We start from the raw sequence: 21,991 nt of genomic DNA, 5'->3' as shown, positions 1-21,991 counted from the left end.
TGAAAGTGTTTGATGGCTAGTGAAACATTCTCTGGGTTCAAAATAGCAATGCTGACTTACAGTCAGATTTAAAATTACCTAGATAATGAAAAGACCAGCAAACATAGATTATTAAGAGAAATAATGGAGACAGAGTAACATGATCACAAATACATACTATGTTTTAATGAACACTTTGCTAAAATTCTTGGTATTATGCAACATTATTTGATAAATATTTACCCTATAAAGAAGTGTTCCTATAGCTATTATGTTTCTGGGTAGAATTGCATGTTAGTGTAATTGATTTTCCCTTCATTTTCCCACCTTTTTAATAAATTTGGGAGGGGAGTTTATAAATTAAGCAAAAAAAAGCAAGAAATTTGTTAAGCAAGAAAAAACATTTTAAAACTATCAAACTTACATATTTCCTTTCTATCTTGTTTGTCTCTAGGCTATTCAAGAAGTATTTTCTGATAATTCTGCCCCTTTATCAAATTTAAGGTAAGAATACTTAAGTGCTTTCTGCAGAGTATTGCCACTGATTACATTTTTCATGTGGTAACTTACTAAACTACTAGTCTCTTAAATAGTCTTAAGATGCTACATAATTACTACTGGATGTTATTCTTTAATGTCTTATAGGAAAAGATACAAGGACAAGTTATTTTTGACCCCATTTCTGCAAAAAAAATTCCTAGAAGTATTTAGCTAGTTGTTGAAACTTAGTACTCTGAAGTGAGGTAGAAATCACCTATCTTGTTTTAGTTAGGAATTCTGTAAAGATGAGATTAACTCCAAATTCTCTACACACCCTGTGTATGAATAAAAACTCCTATACTAATCACAGGTGCACTGTGCGAGGTCAGACTCAACCCAGCCGATCAAGTATCATGGCAAACAGAGTTTTATATAACATGTTCATACACTCCATTTATTTCATTCAACATTCAGTAGGCAGAAATAAAAGAAATGTATTTGGAGAATGCACCTTAACTTTGTTACTATTCAGAGATTGTTTCTTGATTTAAAGTTTCTTATTAGGAGCTACAAACACATTAATAAGATTTATGTATTTCAAACTGCAAGTTTATGGGCATTTTGATGTGATGAAAGACATAAACAAAGAAAGTTTCCTGTTTATACATTTCCAAAACAATTTTTTTCCTCATCTTATAATAGCTGCCACTAGCAATGACTTCTAGCAATGTACACTTCTAGAAACATAGGAAAACTCTACCCTTTACCATGAAAACAGCAGTTTAATAAGTGAAGATAATTCATTGTTTTATTATATTCTAGGTTTGCACATAGAATTTTTTTAATTTAGAAGAATATTTATAGTAGGACTTTTCAACTCATTTTAATGTACTGTTTTGTTTATTTTAATGAAGAAATCTGACGATCTTTTCATTGTTACCCATGCTACTTTTGATGTAAGATAATTATGTGAATTCCATGATAATTATTTTCAGTAAGGATGTTAAACTACTCAGCAATCAGATTCCCCTTGTATCAGTTAGGTGTGCCCCACCCCCACCCAGACCCCCTACCATGGTCTCATTGTGACCTTAAATAATAATTCAAAAGTTTTGGTTTTAAAAATGAAGGTTAAAAATGACCATTTAAAAGCCAGAGTTTGCCCTTGCCTTAAACTGGTTCATGATAAAAAGGTAACTTTAAAAAGCAGTATTAAGCAACTTTTCACTATGTCTGGAAAGTTAAACACTACTAAAATTTGGTTTAGTCTTTTGAATATATTGTATCTTCTGTAACAGATACAAGCGTTGGTCATTCAACACAGAGTAAAGACTCTGTATTTGAATTTTAGAATTAATGCTTTAGTTTTTCCTTGTGCACTAATACCATCATGCTTAAGAAGATGGATTATAAGTAATGATGATTTTGTCATGAGTTTAGAATTGTTTCTTTTCAAGTAAAAGTTTTAGCATAATGACTTTTTGTAGTAAAATCTTGCATTTTTAATTATATCAGGATGCATTCATTTTAGGTGACATTGCATTTTTAAAAAGTGACATAAAAGTTCTATGCTGTTTTAGTGACAACAAATGGAAAGGCTTGAGGGAGAATTTCAGGAGTAAATACATATATTGAGTTTATATTTACTGTTACTAGAATTAGTAGTAAATACCTGTTTAATAAGTTTATGTTGAAGTGCTTACTTTCAATTTTTATAAAACTAAATGAAAGGTCACATCATTTTAACATAATACAAAAACTCACTAAATAAGCCCAACAAGTGATTTAGAAGGTGGGCCACCTTCTATTCCTTCCTCTGTATATATGAGGTCAACCTAATTTTTAAAATATGCCTATTTATTATATAATAAAGAATTGAAAACAGAAATACTTGTTTGTGTGAATTACTTCATTTATGGCTATAAGAATACAGTATGGAAATATTTTTGTACACATTTATAACTAATAAGAATTTGGATTTAGCAAAGATAGATCTTATTTACTGTGTAATATGTATCCTTATTTTATTGCCCTTATAGCGAAAGAAGAGCTGTGTTAGCTTCTCAGACTTCCCTCACGCCACTGGGAAGGAACGGACGTACCGCAGCACTGGCACTTGAATCTAAGGAGCTTGTTAAATCTGTTCGTGCCATACTTGATATAGACTGTAAGTTTTCTGCATCTTTTTACTTAAAAAAAAATTCAATGAAACAAAAGAGGAAAATTTTAAGTTTGACAGTTTAGTTTTATTAAATATATTGGTTTGCCTACAGTAAAATTGATACCTAATTGATAAAAATCTTAATACACTAACTGTAGGGGGAAAACACTTGCTTTATTTAAAAACCTCCAAATGGCTTCCAGCAAAAGATAGCTAATTAAGACACGTCTTTACACGTACTTCCATCCAGTCTATTAGAAATGAAAAGATAAATATAAAAATAAATCCTCATCTCTGGAAACTGGGAAGGGTGGAATCTACAATGAAGAATTTTTAAATATACAACAAATGGAATAAGATTGAATGTCCAGCCCAACTAAACAAAAGATCCTAAAACACAATAAAGGTGAAAGACAAAACTGCTGAATCCATGATTTAAGTAGAACTATGGAAAAATCTCCAGGATCCCACACAGGGGAAAAAACTAGGGACAGATGTGGGACAGTTAGCAGGGTAATCAATTAAAAAGCCATCCAGTTCCCTACTCATCAGAGCTGTTGCCTCAGGCATTTACTCTAAGCTTAGGCCAAGAGAATACCTCTTAAGGAACTGCATGATCTGTCACTGGACACCCCCAGCATCAGCACCAAGCTAAAAAGAGAAGCAGAGCAACTATCTAAGTAACTTCCAACATCCCAGCAGACAGGGAGATCCTTAGGGAAAACTTCAGTGATTGGACATTTCCATCCCTCCCTCCTCCTACTCCAGGTACTTTGCCTGCTTTTTAATTGTTTATTTTTCTGTCTCTTTCCTTGATGTCACTCTGTCTGCTGGTTATCTTTGTGCTGGCCTCTAACATTCTGCTATCCCTCTGCTTTGCCACTGTTAATCTCCCCTATGCTGAGGACCAGATATCAAATATATATAAATATTAATTATATAGAGAGAAAGATAAAATTCTGTGGTAACTAAGTATTAAAATAGTAAGTTTGTGGTAAAGTCCTAAGTAGTAAATGGTTTGTCTTTGTATCCGGTAATATCCAAAGGCCCCTTAGATATTTTGACTTAAGGACAATGTTATGGAGGATTGGAAACCATTCCTCTAATAATATCTGCTCAATTTCTGCAGTGAGTTTTTTTAAAACTTTTTTACAACCTATTTGATTTCTTAAAACCAAATTATATTTCAAAAGCCCCACAAGAACTCTTTATGTTTAAAAAAATCTGTGGTTTTTAGAAGAGGTGAAAATAATCACTCCTAATGTATTATGTACAAGTTCAAAATTTTATATATCAGACATTTTTAAGTTAGAGTGGGAACAGAGGAGGGAAACACCTGCACAGATATAGCCCAGTGGGCACTGCCAACATGAATTTTAATTACCTTGCTAACATTAACCTTCATATTTGTCAAACATGATTATTCAAAGAAAATATTTGAAACTCAGCAGAACTTCTTTGGAAGAAAAGTGAGAAATTCCATCTGCACTTTTTATCTGTTTCAAGATTATACCTATTCTGCTGTTTAAAACCAGTGAAATAGTTTCTATGTTGTCTTTTTATTTATTTGTTTGTTTGTTTGTTTATGTTTTGGTATCATTAATGTACACTTACATGAGCAATATTGTGGTTACTAGATTCCCCCCATTATCAAGTCCTCACCACATACCCCATTACATGTCTTTTTTATTTAGAAATATAATTGCTAATGTTGACATACTTTCCTAGTACTTTTATAATTTTATATGACGTATCTTTTAAGTTTGATAATGCAGGTACTCAGCTCATTTTTCTTTCTCTTTAAGCTGTAGTTTTTTCTACATGTAATGAAAAGCAGAAAGTTACTACCATGAGGCAGATCATTCAGCCACCTGAGCCTCCACCTCATTTCTTTTGCCAAGGCCGTCTAGTCATTTCAAGTTACAATTGAAAAATATCTCTTGGGTAATTGCCTCTACTTTCTTCTTAATATAAGTACACTCTAGGATGATATACTATGGGATTTCCTTGGAAATGAGAGTAAGATTTCTTAGGTCTTCCAGCCTAAAACCAACCTCCAAGGAATACCTGGAAGACAATTCTGAACCTTTTTTGAGTGGTGGATTCCACTGAAATCTGGTGAAAGCCTTCTTTCCAGAAATATGCAGTAAGGTACATTTTGCCTCCATTTTAAGTGTGTTTATGATCCCCAACTTAAGAATCCTGATGCAGAAACATAGAGAACATGAATGGTTTCTACAGCATAACAAATATGGGCAACCAACCCTCATCAGAATACCTCTAGCAATGGAGTGGTACGTAAACAATAGCGGCAGCCTGCTATAGCAGTGTGAATCTGCGTAAACCATGTTCTTCAGTCTCTGGCGTTCCAGAGGTGTCCCGGAGAGCACTCCAGTTAGTCATCTGACTTTGTGGGCAAATGACTTAACCTCTGGGCTTGTTTCCTCCTACAAAAAAGTAGAGATCATAGTATCTGAAGGGACAGGATTGGAGGATTAAATGAGACACATGTAAAGTGGTTAACAGAGCACCAGTAGTATAAGGTGTTCCATAAATGAACGTTACTGCTACTGTTGCTAATGATGGTACCCCAATATTATTATCATTTAAAGTAATTAATTTAAATGTACTTTTTCTCTTGACCTTTGAAAGGATATGTGGATCCTTTCAATAAAAAGACAACATAGAAACTATTTTGCTGGTTTTAAACAGATAAAAATAATTATTTTCTAAAGCTTCTTTCAATTTGAATACATTTGAGAGTAGATGGTAGATGAGAACTTTGCTTAATGTATAACATTGAATGTTATTGATTTTAAGTTAGAATGTAATCATCACAGGAAACTGTGGCTAAATGTCTGAATCAACATCTTATCTTTCAGTTGTTTATTGCTAACTGTAAGGAAACTTTGGTCTGTTGCATTAATTCCATTGAAAAAGTATGTGGACAGAATAGGCATTTCTCATCAGTTTTGAACCTCCTGGAGGTGCTTTTATTATCTCCATTGATATTTATTGGTGGATATTATAATACTTTAGTGTACTCTATTTGAAATAACTACTTGTTTTGAACCATAATCTTTGATTGACATCTAGATTGACAAAATAATTCTATAACAAAAGCAGAAAGAGGCAGTTCTATTTTTAAAATGTATAATAAAGCCATATCTGGTCAAACATCCCATAGGAGGTGGTTAATAAAAAAAGAACCTACTGACTTCAAGGTAAATTGGCAGCATAAGCACAAGCATCTACCTTCCTTTAAAATTCCTATGATAATGATAAGTAGAATATAAAATAGAGTAAAAATCTTCAAAAGGACTAGCAGTTACAGGCAGATCCCGAAAACTTTTTGATATAGGGCACGTAGGACCATATAGCAGAAATGCACCAAGGGCCAAATCTGCTGAATAACAGTAGTGGTTATTAACAGGAGGGCACCTCTTAATGCAGTCTAATTTGAAGGGGTAATGAATAAAGTCAAAGACTGGCTACAGGGTAGATGGAATCTTTCTATTTTTTATCTTGGTGAGTCAAAGGCATTTTTGAAATCCTCAGATTCTGTGTCGAGCAGAGGGCGAACTGGGGCTTGGTCCTTTAGGCAGCATAGACATACTTTAAATCTGGCACACACTGGGGCATAGAGGGAGCTTTAAATGTAAATAAAGGGATCCCAGCAGAGTGGCTTCTGCACCAAAAGCCACATTGCTCTGCATGGCCGCCTCTGGTCCCAGCTTGCCTCTTGCTCCCTCACACCCCTGCATTATTATTCTTGCCAGGCAAATGCACACTGGCCAGTTCCCAGCCTGACTTTTGAGAGCATGGCTCCAACAATAACTTGGTTGAATGTCAGGGTAACCAGGGATCCTGGTTATATATCCTTTCAAAGGTCAAAAACCAGTTCAGGTTAAGCACTCTTTACCTACACAGGCTTTTATAAAGAGAAACTTATTATATATGTATATAAACACAAATACTTTTCTTTCAAGCTTTTATAAACATTTATATACATAATGTACCAATGTATGATTATGAAAAAGCCCACAGTATTAAAGCAAGAAAATATAGCTTTCAAGACTGAGAATAGACTTTTGGCCAAGAGTGGTTTCATGCCAAAAATCTCCCCATTCTGCTCCTACACTAAGAAATGATATTTTAAATTGTATTTGTATGTTTAAAAGATGAAAACCAGAAAGGGAACATCTCCCTGCTCCAAAAACAGAGTGTAAACCTATAATGATAAGTGAAGTTTTAAGCTTCAAGATTGAGATGAGCAGCTGAACAAAGGTTTCTATAACTGAAAGACCCAAATGAGGACTGAGCAAAGGAAACAAGCAGGAATCTTCTGAAGAGAATACACTTTCTCTTCTTAAATTACTCATATATTAGGCATTTAAAAAAATCTCTCTAATTTAAGAGCCATCTGGGCCTGCTACTAAAGTTGAAAGTAAATATTCTTATCCACTACAGGTGGTAATATATCTTGGCACAACATTCTTGGGAATCAATTTTGTAGTATATATCAAGAGCTTTTAGAATATCTATTTACATTTTTTGGAAGTTAAAAATACATTTTAATGGTCGTGAAGTTTAACTTAGTAATTCCACCTGTTGGTATCTTTGGAAAGACAGTAATGAGAGGCCATATTACAATACATACCTAAGTGTTTTCATCACAGCATTTCTTATAATAGAAATATGGAGGTTCAATTCTTACAAATTGGTTGAACGATTATGTAATATTTATTCAACCAATTGGAAATTAAGATGATCTGTTCCCCTACCAAGCAATACCATCTGATTACAAATATTTGTGTGAGCCTCCTGCATCATTTCAGGTGTTCCTATCTGAAATTAGCAATATTTTAACTTGTAAAATTAGATTGTCAGTAATAGCTGTTTTTTGTCTTTCTATACAGAAGCTAATTAGAAATTACTTAGGCAGACAGGAAAAGGTTTTATGAGAAAAGAGGAAACAGTACTACGACACTTGAAGGACTTCATAATTTTTCTTTTAGATCCAAAACTCATACTTGATATAGCATCTCTCACTATATTTACTCTCAGTCTCAAACTATCATCATTGCTTTTCTTATTTCCCCCGAGCATATTTTTATTATCTAATATGAACTTATCAAAGGAAAAGCCATATGTCTTTGGCAAAATCATCTGTGCGATTGAGAATGGGCACCACGTTATTTCCTTCTCCATAAAGTAATCATGCTCTTTCTATATCTTACAGAATTGGGGAAAATGTTCCAAGCATAAGAGTAGTTTATGTGATTCTGATGCCATTTCAGACAATTTCACCTGTTTTTGTAAGGCAGACCTGTTCTCTAGTAACTTGATTATTCAGAGCCAGATAATAACCATTGTAAATATTCATGGTGTCTTATTCAAGGAAAATGGTAAACTCATATATTCTCTTGTGTTATTTCAAATTGAAAGTAGGTCACCTCAGTGATGTTCCATTAAGAAAACATGTCAAATCTAATCTTGGGTGATTTCTGGAAAAGAAACTATACTTGGGTTATTTAATGTCATTTTAAACGAGCAAATTATTGTTAGCTTCAAGAAAAATATGTACTTTCTTTCCCGGTACAATTTTATTTCCAGAAAAAAATAATGATAAAAACATATCACTTAAGAAAAAGTATTTAGATTCATTACTTTGTCTCTTCATAAGCTATTTATTGAGCATCTACAGTGGGCCAGACCCTGACCTAGGCACTGAGATACCACCATAAACAAATCCCTTCCTGTCAAGCTGCTTCAGGCAATTGTAAGAGTAGAGATGGACAGACAAGTTAGCAAATAAGTAAATAATTCCAGAGAGTTTTATGCATATAATAAAACCAGAAAATGTGTAAGTGGGAATGCTACTCCTCTTTGAAGAGGTGACATTTGAACTAAGATCCCGCCAGGAAAAAAAAACCTATGGGAAGGGTTTTTCAGGCCAACTACAAAGCCGTGAGTCAGAAGCAATCTTGGACATATTTGAGGGACAGAAAAGAGTCTAGGTATCTGGTACGTATGAGCAAGCATAAGAGTTGCATGAAATAAGGGTAGAGATGTAGAAAGGACCAAGATTGTATAGGGCTTGGAACACCATACTAACACCATACTAAGGAGTTTGGATTTTTTTTTTCTTTTGAGTGTCATGAGAGCCATTGATGGTTTTAAGCAAGACATGAAAAATGATCAGATCTACATTTTAAAAGAGCATTCAAGCATTTGGTTGAAACAGGCCTATTAAGAGTACCAAGAGTGAAGAAATCAGAAAGACTAGTTGGCTGTTGCAGTGGTTGACATGGAGACGGTAGTAGCTCGGGCTAGGTTTAGAGTAGCAAGGAACAAAGACGCATTTGCAAGATAAGATCAGTGCATATGACATTTTGGACCACCTGAAATTCAGTAGTTAATGTTTAAACTTGATATTCATGTGCATACTGGGCCAATGAGTAATTGAAAAGTCCAGAAACACAAAGCGATTTTTTTTGTCATCATCTTGGATCTTAAACTACCTCATGTTCCCCTATTGCTCCATCTGCACATTAATTAACTATTGGGTATTTGCCTTTTTTATTAAACAAATTCCTGAGAATTGAAGTGCTAAAATTACTTAATAATATCAAATCTATAGTAACCATCTACAATTCTCTGTTGTTACATAGGAAGCAAACATAATACAGTTTATCAGTCATAAAAATCAAAGAGTCACCCTGTTTCCAGTATTTAGTATTCACAAATAAATATCTAGTGTGACTCAGTCCCACAGTTATCATATGATATGCGTTTTCTTAGAAGATCATTTCCAGGAAAATATTTCAGATATATACTTTAATCATATATACTGCCAGCAGCCATAAGTTTTGAAGGCATGGCTAGACAAGAAGACGTAATTTCTCCCATAAGGCCAGAATATAGTCATCAAGGGGATTGCAGGATGTACTGTATCTAGGATTTAATCAAGTAAAAGCCAATATACAATAGTACTAACATGGTTACAGACTATAACACAAAATTATTTCCACCCCAAAGTCAGAAAAACACAAGGACTGCTTCAAAAATTACAGAAGGCATTGATGGTAAAGCATATTAAATTATCTTGTCCAAAAAATGAAACTGCAAATCCTTTCACAGTTAGAATCAGCTGTAATACAATGTCTAAAGTGTAGTTCATGTTTCATTCCTGTAACTAGACAATCAAAATGTAAATGATGCAAGAAAGAAATATTTTCCCTCAAGGCCTGAAAATGTCCTCATCCAAACTGTATGCATTCTTTTTGGTTAATGAAATAGGTGTTCTCCAGAGTTCATATGAGGACAAAGTATTAACTCATCTTAGAAAAGACGCAGCAGTAGCAGTTGTGTGCAATAACAGTTCTAAGAATTAACTATTAAATATGATAAAACTGTTCAATTTAGATCCAGAAGACCCTGCCTTCAACAAAATATTAATATTATTATTATTACAGATAACATATTTCAAAATAGTATCATTGATATAGAAGGCTTTAAAATTTTTATCAGTTTTACAGTTTAAAAGTACAATTTTACATCAATATGTCCTCACAGCAGCCCTGTGAGATAGGCATGATTATTTCTGATTTAAAAAATAGGAAACGATCAAAACTCAGTGAACTTAAATGATTGGCTTAAGTCACATGCTGGGAAAGGACAGTGCCAGACTCTAAGTCAGGTCTTCTAATATTAAGTTCTATGGGTCTCACAGGGGTATAGTTAAGTCATTATGTCACAATTGAGTTGGCAATTTTTTTTCTTTTTGGAATATATAAATGGCAGGGTGTCTGTTACTCAATGGTATCTCGGACTTGATAACATACAATGACCTCTCAGAGTCTTAGCTTCCTATCTGTAAAGTGGAGATACAATTTTCATAAGGTTTTTTCAAGAATTAAGTGAACCTAATAAGAAAGCACTTCATGAAGTGTAAAAGCAATATGTAAATATAAGATTATGTTTTAGAGTTAATTTTTTATTTTAATTAGAATCATTAACCAAACTTTACCTCATTTGACTAATTTTCATGATTTATAAATATTCAGAATAAAAAACATTGCATTGGTTCATGGAGCTTTAATAATTTCCAGTAAGATATAGAAAGGATACCTAACTGATTGATAGCACTAGTTTATTCAGGAGGTCAGGGGAGAGAATACCTGTTTTTTCATTAGAAACCTCTGTATTGTTTGATTTTTTTTTTTTTAGAGTGAGTGTTATTCTGAAATTTAAAACATCTTTTAAAGATAAAAGAATTTTTAAGCATCATGGAAACCTTAAAGTAAGAAATAAAAGCTGTTTTTGGAACCATTTACAAAACAATGCATAAAGAAGGAATAATAAATGTGCATAGAGAAAGATCTTAAAACTAAGGATATAGAATCAAGAACTGAATCTTAATATTTTTCAAAGATATGTGACTTTATGAACTTACCCAACCAACCAACTTTACCAGTTAGATTTAAAAATGGTTAGGTCTTGGAAATATACATTGCTATTGGCATTTCTCATTTTTTAAATAATAACCCTGAAATGCTAACAAAAGTTAAAATCAAAGTAGGATAGAAAGAGAACATTGGGAGTGAGAAAACCTGCCTCTTGGACAAGACCTTTTAAAGCTTATATAAAGTCCTCAACCTCACTTTTCTTCATTTATAAAATGGAAAGAATGAGCACTAAAGAATAAAATGAAGTGGTGTTAGTGAAATTGCCTTTAGTTTTCACAAAAAAAGTTAGTCGTTTACACCTTAAATTCTATCTTTATCAAAAAGATGGATTCATTTTTACTGGGAGAAAGGCAGACTAGTATAGTAAGCAACCTACTGGAATTCGAAGCTTGAATTCCAGCTCTCCTTCATAATAGATATGTACTTTTGCGGTTCTGTAATCTCTCTGAGTCTCATTTTCTTTATGAAAAGGGGGAGACCAGCAACTCAGAAGGGTTATTTTGAGGATGAAAGATCATGCAGCTGATTAAAGATAATGTTTACAAAGTGTCTCACATCTGGTAGGTACTCAGTATATATCATCATTATCATCAATATCATCTTCATTGTCATTGTGTAAAAGGGGTATTTTGTCCTTATAACCTAGTCTGGTATGATAAACTATTCACTGTCCCCCTCCTTTTTGTTTTTGTTTCTATTTTTTTGGAAAGCTGAAAATCTAAGGTGTTGAAAGAGTTCTGAAACTAACATAGCTGTATATCATCTATTATTATTAAATTACTCCACTGAGAACATGTAGGAAACCATGTTCTAACACTCCTGAAAACAACTGCAGGGTAACATTTCACTCTTTAAAGCAGCAATAAAGAAAACCAGCTTCAACTCAAATTTATTTCATGGATATAAAGTTTGAAACAATAAAGAAGTTTATGTCTAACTGGCAATGTCAGTGGCTCTCTGTAATTCTTACAGTCTTATCTATGGCCTTGCTGAGCTTCAAATTCCATAGCAAATGATATGGCCTTGCTGAACTTGTACTGAATATGGAAATACTAAAATTGCCCAGGAATGTGTGCAATAGCCACCAGTTTACTGCAAACCCTTTAACTAGATTTTCACAGGCATTTCACCGATACAAGGAAAGACTGAGCCACATGTATAGCTGGTAGAAGAATGTTCCAGACAAGTACAAAGGCCCTGAGGCAGAAGAGTGCCTGGCATGTTTGAGAAAAACAGGACAGTGTGGATGGAGAGGTCCAGTCTGTCATAGCATCCAGTCCTCAGCCTAACTGATTTCAGAATGGCCTTTCCTAAGCACCTAACATTGGCCTTCTCTCTAACTCCAGATACCTTATTTCACTCTCCTGTTACTCTCTTCACAGGACTTCACACTATTTTTGTTTGTTTGTTTTTTTACTCATTGTCTGTCTCCTCTGTTAAAATATGAGTTCCTTGAGAACAGAGATCTTGAATATCCTCTTCACAAATTAGGGAACACCTAGAAAAGTATCTGGCACATAATAGGCATTCATTGTATTTTATAATTGTGATTAGTATCGATTTAATGAATATATTTAAAACATATGAATCTTTAATATATGTGTTTTAATATCATTTGCTTAGGAGTGAACTTAAAATAATGAGCACCATTTTTGTTCACCAGGGGCCATATATTAACAGTGACTGTCAATCTATAATGTTAGTAAATATGTGAGGAAACCAGCGCATTCATACACTGTTGGCAGATGTTACTCGATTCAGCTCTTTTGAAGAACAATCTATTGTGTTTCTAGGAGTCTAAAATGTACATTTTCTCTGACCCTTCAGTTTTACATCTAGGAATTTATTATACAAAAATAAATACCCATTCATATGCATGAATCTAACATACAGAAATACCCACTTGTATGTATGAACTGATGTCAAATAGTCAATTCTTTCCACAAATATTTGTTCGGTACCTATGCATCAGATGCTGAGATCAGACTCTGCTAATGTTGAGGGTGTCTCTGTCATTGAAAGCAAGCAGCTGAAGCTTACACCTGAAGTTGGTGAGATGTGAAGAAGAACAGAATTAACTGTTCTCTGTCATACATACCCTGGTTAGGTGCCACACACCAACAGCTGGGACTTTCTGACCAAATATTTTCACGAATGATCACACCTTTTTTCACAGCAACAGATCTGGTAAAAGAGAAGTGAGACTGTTGGCAGTTTCCTGTATAGAAAGCCATGACCATGAGTGAGAGTGATGTGCCATAAGGAGTTTTAGAGATGAAACAAGAAAGAAACCAAGTAAATCTGTAAGAGTGGACCTCAGAGAACCCAGGCAGAAAAAGAGCAGGAATAGTGCTTTCATAAAGTAGACCATAAACTAGTGCATGCTAAGCTGCTAAATAGGGAAGCACCTCAACTGCTGTAGCATCTGGTAGAATTGTCGTTCTATCAAAATAATCTAAAGAGGATGTGATGCTTAATTATGTATATATCTGCACATATACCACAGATTCTGTGAAAGCCATATTCTTTTGTTTTACTTTTAAACTTGGATAGAAAGGGTATGTTTTCATGTTTAGAGGCCATAGATGGGAATGTGGCTTGTGGGGTAAGAAATCCTAAAAGATGAACTCTACTGCATACATTTACTTACAGTCTCAGTAAGAAAGAAAAAGAAGAGATACACAAACGAATCAAGGGAAGCTTCACAGAGCTCTTTGATGAGTTTACGTGTTTAAACAAATACACAAAAGCTGGGCAAAGACATAACTTGGAACTAACAAGATCTCTTATGAATAGTGGCAGGAATGCTAAAGCCAGGATTAACTTAAGCTTTTGAAAAATTTAAATTTGAGAAGAACTATTATTTGAAACAGTAATAAGAGAAAGATTTAGAATGTTAAATTAATATAAAGGGGAAAAGTCTAAATAATGTGGGAGACACGCTTGGGGTGCTCCCCATGATCTCTGCTTCCTGATATTCATATCCACGTGTGGTCCCCTCCCCTGGATTATGTGCAGGACCTGTGATCTACTTGTAACCAATAGAATGCTGCCTTGCAGAGGACTCATCTAAGCCCTTCCCAGACTCCTGACCCATAGAAACTGTGAGATAATAAAATATATATGTGTGTGTTATTTTAAGCTGCCAAGTGTGTGGTAGTTCATTACACAGCAGTAGAAAATACCATGAACTGCTGCCATTTTCTTCTGTCTTCCCAGTTAAGAAAATAACCTTCAAGGTGGCAAGGCTAAACTTTTCCCTGGAATAAAAAATTCTCATCTATTAGAGGAAGAGATACAAATTACATTCTTAGAACTTTGAGTCAACCTTCACAATTCCCATTAGATGCCTCTTTTCTGTCTCCCCCACCTCTTTGATTCTTTTCTATCCAATCAAAGGAAGTTTGGTGGAAACAGAAGGATACTCCTTTAACCAGGTTAATTAAGACATCAGCCTCCAGAAGCAGATAGCTGCTATTATGTTAAAAATGCTGCCATGAATCTTCCTAAGGGAAGCAGTTGTCCCTCCTCACCATGTGAAGTCTCACTCACCTTAACATTCCCAGTACCTATGGCAGTGCTTGACACTTAGTTGATGCTCAATGACTGTTTGATGAGTAACAATAAAGTTACTTGACCAATAAATCCAGTAGGAAAGAAGAAAGCCACCCTTTCCTACTGTGGTTCTTTTCCTTCTTGGACTTTTGGGAATGAAAAGGCAAGCATATTTACTTGTGTCTGGGGAAGCAAATGAATAGACCTTGAGAGTACAGAACTGAGTGAATTGCTTTTTACAAATAAAAAGAACCTTAAAAACCTAATATCGATACTGATTATTCCATGATTCTCTTTTTCTTCTCAGTCATCTTCTTAAATGGAGTTGTGTTTAGTTTTATGAGACATATTCAGTGTTGGTTGATGCCAAATACTTAATTATCTGATTCCAAATGATATTGACATAATGGACTCATTTGTTATATCTCCTTTCTCTTTCTTCACATCACATAAAAGTGCAAACCTTTTGTAACCTGACAATAATTGAAATGGCTTTATCTTTTATTTTATTTTTAGCTTACTTTTTGTAGACCTCTAGTGAAATGTAATTTTAGGATTATTTATTCCTGTTTGGTACACTGAATGAATGCCTGGTACATCGAACCTCATTACTAGCAATTTGTGAATTTTTATGACTACTTTTGTTAATTCATCCCTAATTGCCTTGTTGGACATTTCTGATGACAAAATGCCCAAAAGATTTGGTTTCATTTACATAACATTAGCAGAAAATGGGCAAAAATATATGCTCCATTGCTTTTACTGTCTGCTTCAGAAACATGGAATTGTTTTAATTGGAGGAAATGAAAGTATTTCAATTCATAATATCATTATTTATGAATTAGGAAATTACCTGTTGAACTGAAACCTTCATTTTTATAAAATGGCTCAGTGGCTATGTATATTGCCTAAAAGTGTGGCTAATCTGTAAAATTTTAACAATTGCTATTTACTTCTCCCCTACAGGCTTTGATTTTTAATAAATAAATCAGACCACATCACTGCCCAAGTCAAAACTCTCCAGTAACTTCCCATCTCACTTAGAGTAAGATCCCAACTACTTACCATAGCTTACAAGGTCCTTCATTTATGGCCCTGACTAGCTGTCTGATCCCATTGTCTACCACCCCTCCCCTGCTTATCCTATAATAGCCACATTGGTCTTTTTATCATTCTTCAAACATGCCAAACTCATTTCCACCCCAGTGCCTTTGCACTCAGTGTTCCACCTCCCTGGAATGGTCTTCCCTAGATCTTCACAAGACTCACTCTTGTACTTCATTCAGCTCTAATGCCATCTTTTGAAAGAGGATTTTCCTGGTCACTGTATCTAAAATACTAGGCCCCATTATTACTACCAGTCACTCATGATTCCTCAACTTTTGTTTTTCTAATAGCACTTATAGAACTAAACAACAATTGAATAAAGAAACAAGGAAGACAAGTAAAAATGACTCTGAATTTTCAAACCTGGGTTATTATAGGAGGGTGATAGAATCATTAAAAGTCACAAGTAACTCAGAAGGAAAGACAAACTTAAGAGAGAAGAAAGATGAGTTCTGTATTAGACCTTAGAAATGCTGATAGACATGTAGACGGAGATTGGGAGAGAAGGCAGTATTGGAGGTGTGGTTTAGGGGATTACTCTTGTAGTTCCAACATTGAAGCACTAATTTTGCAGAGAAGGGATATAACAGGAAAAGAAGAAAGAGTCCTTTGGGAACAGCTCAGAGGAGGAACAGGGGCTGGATGGGAAGCAGTCAGGATGATAGGAGTAGAAATGAAGAGTAGATTATCGGGAGGTAAAAAAACAAGCACAGGGAGAACAGAATTTCGAGGAGGGTGTGTTAAGAGTGCTAAATGCTGATAACAAGAGGACAACATGTGAGAAATAGACTGACTGTGACTGTAAGCATTTGTGACCTTTAAGAGAGAAGCTTCAGTATATTGGTGAGGGCAGAAATACATTTTACACCAACACTGTCTTGAATGTCAGTTTCATCTTTCTTCTGTGATTCATAAGGCATTTCAACATCTCTTGATCATTTTATAAATATCAGTTACGTAACTAGTTTAAAAGGTATAAGACTAAGGAAAAAAGGTATAGGAAATTGAACTGACTCTACGTCAACCCTCCAACATATATTAGAAGTTCCTTAATTTGAACAAATTCCTGCTTGTGCACAGGTTTCTGTGACTTTCTAGTGAGGGATGCAGTGTGCTCTGATAGCTGTCAACAGAGTGTCATTTAAGTGTGTACATAGTTTTTCTAAATTGAGAAGTGCTAAGAGGGAAAATGTTAGTTAGGCCAGCAATATTTTTATTTTATTGTCTGCTGACATAAAAATGTGTTAAACTTTATTTTTGTAATTTTGAAAAGATCTGAAAAGAATGAATAAACAGGAAAGAATATTCATAATCCATCACCAAGGGACAGTCATTATTTACAGTTTGACCTAGTTATGTCCAGTCCTTTATTTCAGCATTTTTCAACTTCTAACACTTTTGTGTTATTTTTATATAGTGGGAGAAGGAGTATAGTGGACAACAGCATGGGCTTAAGAACCAGATAGCCTGAGTTCAAATCCCATCTCTGCCTCTTATAAACAACAAGATCTTGATGAATTTCATAACCTCTCTGTTCTTCAGTCTCCTCACCTGTAACATGTAGGAACAGCTAATTCTTTTAGAAACTTATTTGTTCTAATGTCTGGTCTACAAGACATAGTTGATCCCACAGTCTTTCCACCTTTCCAGTCTTACTTGTTCTGTTTTCCTCTCCATTGGCACTCATTGGAGAGCTCAGACCTTTGGTCATTTTATCTGTCATTCTGATGTTCTGTACTTGTGTCATTTGTCTTGATGTGCAAGTATTGCTTACAAATAAAGTCTAGGCCAGGAGCCACCTTTCTTCCTGGAGACTGAGCTAGGATGGGAAACTGAGGAACCCAGTTTAGAATTATACTTGTCTGTCAGGGCCTGGAAGTTGCATTGCACTGTGCCCTCCCTTTAAAGTCAAATGTGGCCTGGCTGTGTTCTGAAATAAAGAAGGATAATAAACTAATTAAAGCATTTGATTGTATCAGAGTTATTATCCTAAAAATCCATTAACAATACAGTGATAATCAAATGGCTAGATGGGCCGTTAACAGTAATATGTCCTGTAGGGCACCACATTACTGTGTGTGCTGTGTGCAGACTATTGTGACAGAAATGTTTCTGAGACTAGGCTAAATGTGAACTATATAAGTAATAGAGAACCCAAGGGAAAACAGTTTCTTCTTTTGTTTACTTCAGGAAATGATTAGAATTTAAGTATCCTTAAAGAAAGGGGAGATTAGGAAAAATGGCCTTGTTAGCCACTTGGTTAAAATAATTGGTCAAATAGCATCAAGGCAAAACATGGCCATAAAAGATAGGACACCTTTCTCATGGCCTCCTGACTGAAAACAAAACAAAGCCCTGAGTCTTCCCCATCAAACGCAATGGGTCCTTTGGGTATGACAACTAGAGCTGTATTTCCCAGAGCCAACCATGACTTTGAGTGTTTTGGCACCGTTTCAATTACCCTTTCTGATTTGGGGCTCAGAAAAAAAGAGTTGAAGTATCTATAATATCCTTTGTTTTTGAGTAAGGTTTTTGTCAACCTTAGCCTTTATTGAACACATCTTTGCTCTGTCCTACTACTGTAATTTGGGTTGTTGTCCACAGGGCGATCTGTCTTTATTGAAAAGGTGTTGACTAGGTTCTGTGAAGTGCACTGTTATATATGCTTTAGGTTGGAGGGTTTTTGCTATTGTATTATTGCTTGAGAAGATGGTGAGTTGACATTAACTTAAGGAAACAGACTGCTTCAGGTTTTTCTAAGTATCTTGCAGTAAATCACCCTTCAAAGACTTCCTTAGGAAACACATTGGCCCTTTTTAAAAATACAAATATATTATATTGAACATAGTTCTTAAATCATCCAGCTCTTTTTCTAATCTGAAGATAAGAAAAAATTTATCAATATGTAGTATGATTTCCTAGAGATTTAAAAAACAAAAAGCTTGGATGTTCTTAATCCAATAGGGCTATCAGTTTCATAGCTCTCTGTGTGTTTTCATCTGCTAGGAGTTGATGAAAAGGAAGGTCACATTTGGGTGGCTGTTTATGGTGCTCCACCTCATCATCTCAAGTTTTCTTTGAGTCATTACTTACATAGTTCTTCTCAAATAGAAGAGCAAATTTTGTTGATGTGCTTTCTGAATTTTTAACAACGCCTCTTTTTTATTCTTAGGAGTAGAAACCATTGTTTGTTTTCTCTTTAATGAAATGCAATGACACAGTTATTTTTAAAATATGCTGTTTAGTAGAATATTTGAATCTCTAGCCTAAACACAGTTTACAGTAGTAACTCCTCAGCAGAGTTCTGCCAGGAGTGAATCTGAATTTCAGAGTTCTAAAGCAATTTTAAAGGGAAGCAGACCTAAATAAAGAGAATGTTATTAGGATCTAGAAATGTCATCTTCTAGCACCTAAGACTATTAAATTTACAATTCAGGAGTCAAATCTGAACTAAATTTGACAAATCAGAAATGATTCATGTGCGCATTTAACTATGGTGGGAAATGACAGGGTACGACTTCTTCAATTCTTTTCTGAATTGTTACAAATAGTTTAGTTTAGTGCAGTTTGCCCTACCTTAGTTTTGGTATCCAATACAGGTGTAAAGGTGAACTGCAGGAAATAGTGCCTTGTTTGGTTATTTATATTTAAACTAAATGTCTGAGCTACTTTATGTCTCAAGAACTAAAAAGCTTAATGGAACATTTTAACTCAGGAGGGGGAAGGGGGCAAATACCAGGGCAAAATACCTTTGAAGCTGAAATCAGCCAAAGGGAGAAATAAAGTGGGAGAAACCCATTTATTGCTTACAAGCAGTCATTCACTTCTGCTGGCCCCTGTCTCTCGAGACCCGGCTGCAAAAGAGAGGTTGGCCCCACCCAACCTCTCCGGTCCAGATATGCCCTCGCTCCCCCTTGTAATTACCTGCCAATATGGAGATGGGCTACTTCTCTCCACCCCTTGGAAACACCTATTGATATGGAGATGCACTAAGGCCAGGCAAGAGATTCTGGAAATGTTGCAGTTTTACCCACAAACATATACATTTATAAACATATTTTCTTAAATACTCAAGGGAGATTCTGCCATTTACCAAAGACTTGATAAATGTACTCCAAATATTGCTGTAAGATATATTTGCATTTGAGGACATAGCTTAAATGTTTTATAGTCAAAATATTTTGTGGTGTTTATGTTATTTCCAAAGGCCATTAGTGCCTAAATCTAGCACACAGATATGTGTTTACCATAATATTACAATTAGAAAGCCATGAAGGCCAGCATATCTGCTGGAACGCCAGGACAGCAGGATGCTTTCCTTTCTGTTTGGTAGTTGCCTGGCCATCTCACAGGCCAAGTTTGCCTACCCTAACTCCACTGCCTGATGATACTACAGAGATTTCACTGGTATTTAAAACAGTTTTGAGGCATCCAGATAAAAGATTCTACAGAAGCACAAATTTTACTATCTGTCTTTCTGTCTAGTGGTTACTCTTAGTACACATTGAATATAAACTTCCTTGAGTATGAAGGTAACATGTTAAGACTGTGGAGAGATCAAAAGAAATAATTATGGTTATAGATAATTATCACGTAAGTTAACCAAATGTAATTACAGGGCAGTTAATTGTTAACTTTTGTTTAAACATGGTTTTCTTGGGTGGAAGGCAAAAAAAAAACCCCAAAACAAAACACTGGGCCTTTGTGCTGTAACAGTGCTCTGTTATGTGACCTAGATTTCAAATCTCTCTAGTATTTCCTGTACAAAACCAGTATATTCCCTCTCTGCACACCTACCTAATAATAAAATATGAGTCAGCTACCTAGAGACACTGGGAAACATTTTTAATCAAAACTTTTTATTAAATGAAAAACAAGTACACAATGCTATTATAATGCAGATGAAGTAATAAGCCAAGTGTAATTAAGAATATTTCTAGAGGGAAATTTCTCAGGAGGTGAATATTTAAAAATTCACTCTTAAGTTATTTTTTTCCTTAATAATATATTCTTTGTATACATAAAGAAAATTTTTATTTCTATTTTCAATGTAATCTCAAAGCTCTTGGTAAGCAGAAACCATGACTCTTTAATTTGGTAATGTACTAAACAATTTTTTATCTACTCTCTTTAAGGCATCTTTGCTGTTATTACAATCTGCTGTTATAATCTCAGTCCCTTTTTTTTTAATGACTATTTATACTCTGGAAAAGAGCTATTCAGTTCCCTCATATATCAAGTGATACCGCAGATTACAGCTATCCCAAATCCTTTCCTCTTGGCTCAGCCCTTAATATAAAAAAGACTAGTTGTGAAATCTTCCCTTTGTAGCCCATCCAGGTTTTGATGATGACCAAAGATCTTAAGTGATCATTACGTTATAACATTACTGTTAGGAAATTGGACAAATTCCACGTTACTTCACTGAACGTGCATCATGTAGTCAAGGCTTCTCAACACTCTGGCCTTGACCACATAGTCCAGGAGCACTTGAGAATTATGTATCTTAAAGAAACTTAGGTCCATCCAAATTGACTGCACTAATAGAATAAAAATATGACAATTTTAGCTGTATCTAAATAACATTAAATATCTGTGAATGAAATACTAACTCATCTGACTGTTCCCAAAGATACAGATGTTCACATTATGTGGGCAATACAACTGATGAATGAATGTTCTTAGCTTGTGTTTGAATTGTTACCACCATAGTCTGAGTATTACTGTGTCTCCTATATTATTATATCTTCTGTGCCTTCCTTTCTTCAATAAATATTGATGGATTACCTACTAAGTGTCAGACACTGTGTATTGAGTTGGGGAATAAAAACAGACATGGCCTTCCCCATACACTTGGTGGGGAGTAATTGAACATTTTATAAGTTTAATTATGTTCTCACAAATTGTGTAAATGTTCTAAAGAACAAAAGTAAAGTGTTAATTGTTTATTCAGGAAACATTTTCGGAGACCAGTTATATGTCAGGCATTTTTTCACATAGACAGGGATGGATAAAACATGGTCCCTACTCTCATAGAGCTTATGGTTTACTTGGGGAAAACAAATAATAAACAGAAAAAACAATAAATATATAATTTCAAACTGAGAAAATGCTACATGGATGTAGTACACATGTGGCTCTGATAGAAATGGAGGGAGGACAAGGTCTGTGTGCATAGTGAGCTGTGAGTTCAGACTTGAAAGATGACTAGGAGCCAGCCATGTAATGGGCTAACGAA

At 34.8% G+C, this 21,991-nt stretch overlaps 1 protein-coding gene across 6 annotated transcripts in view; it reads left to right on the top strand.

Annotated features, from left to right (window-relative positions):
• Nucleotides 1-21,991, top strand: part of STXBP4 (syntaxin binding protein 4) — a 195,073-nt gene that overhangs the window by 128,717 nt on the left and 44,365 nt on the right. For all 6 annotated transcript variants that reach the window (XM_057501329.1, XM_057501328.1, XM_057501330.1 and 3 more), the window contains 2 exons: nucleotides 434-483; nucleotides 2,499-2,626. In XM_057501329.1, the coding sequence (XP_057357312.1) occupies nucleotides 434-483; nucleotides 2,499-2,626 (178 nt within the window). The remainder of the gene's footprint in view (nucleotides 1-433; nucleotides 484-2,498; nucleotides 2,627-21,991) is intronic.

Source organism: Manis pentadactyla, chromosome 4 (assembly GCF_030020395.1).
Source record: "Manis pentadactyla isolate mManPen7 chromosome 4, mManPen7.hap1, whole genome shotgun sequence".
NCBI lineage: Eukaryota > Metazoa > Chordata > Mammalia > Pholidota > Manidae > Manis > Manis pentadactyla.
Note: the sequence above shows the minus strand (reverse complement) of the source record. Positions and strands in the feature narration are given on the sequence as shown.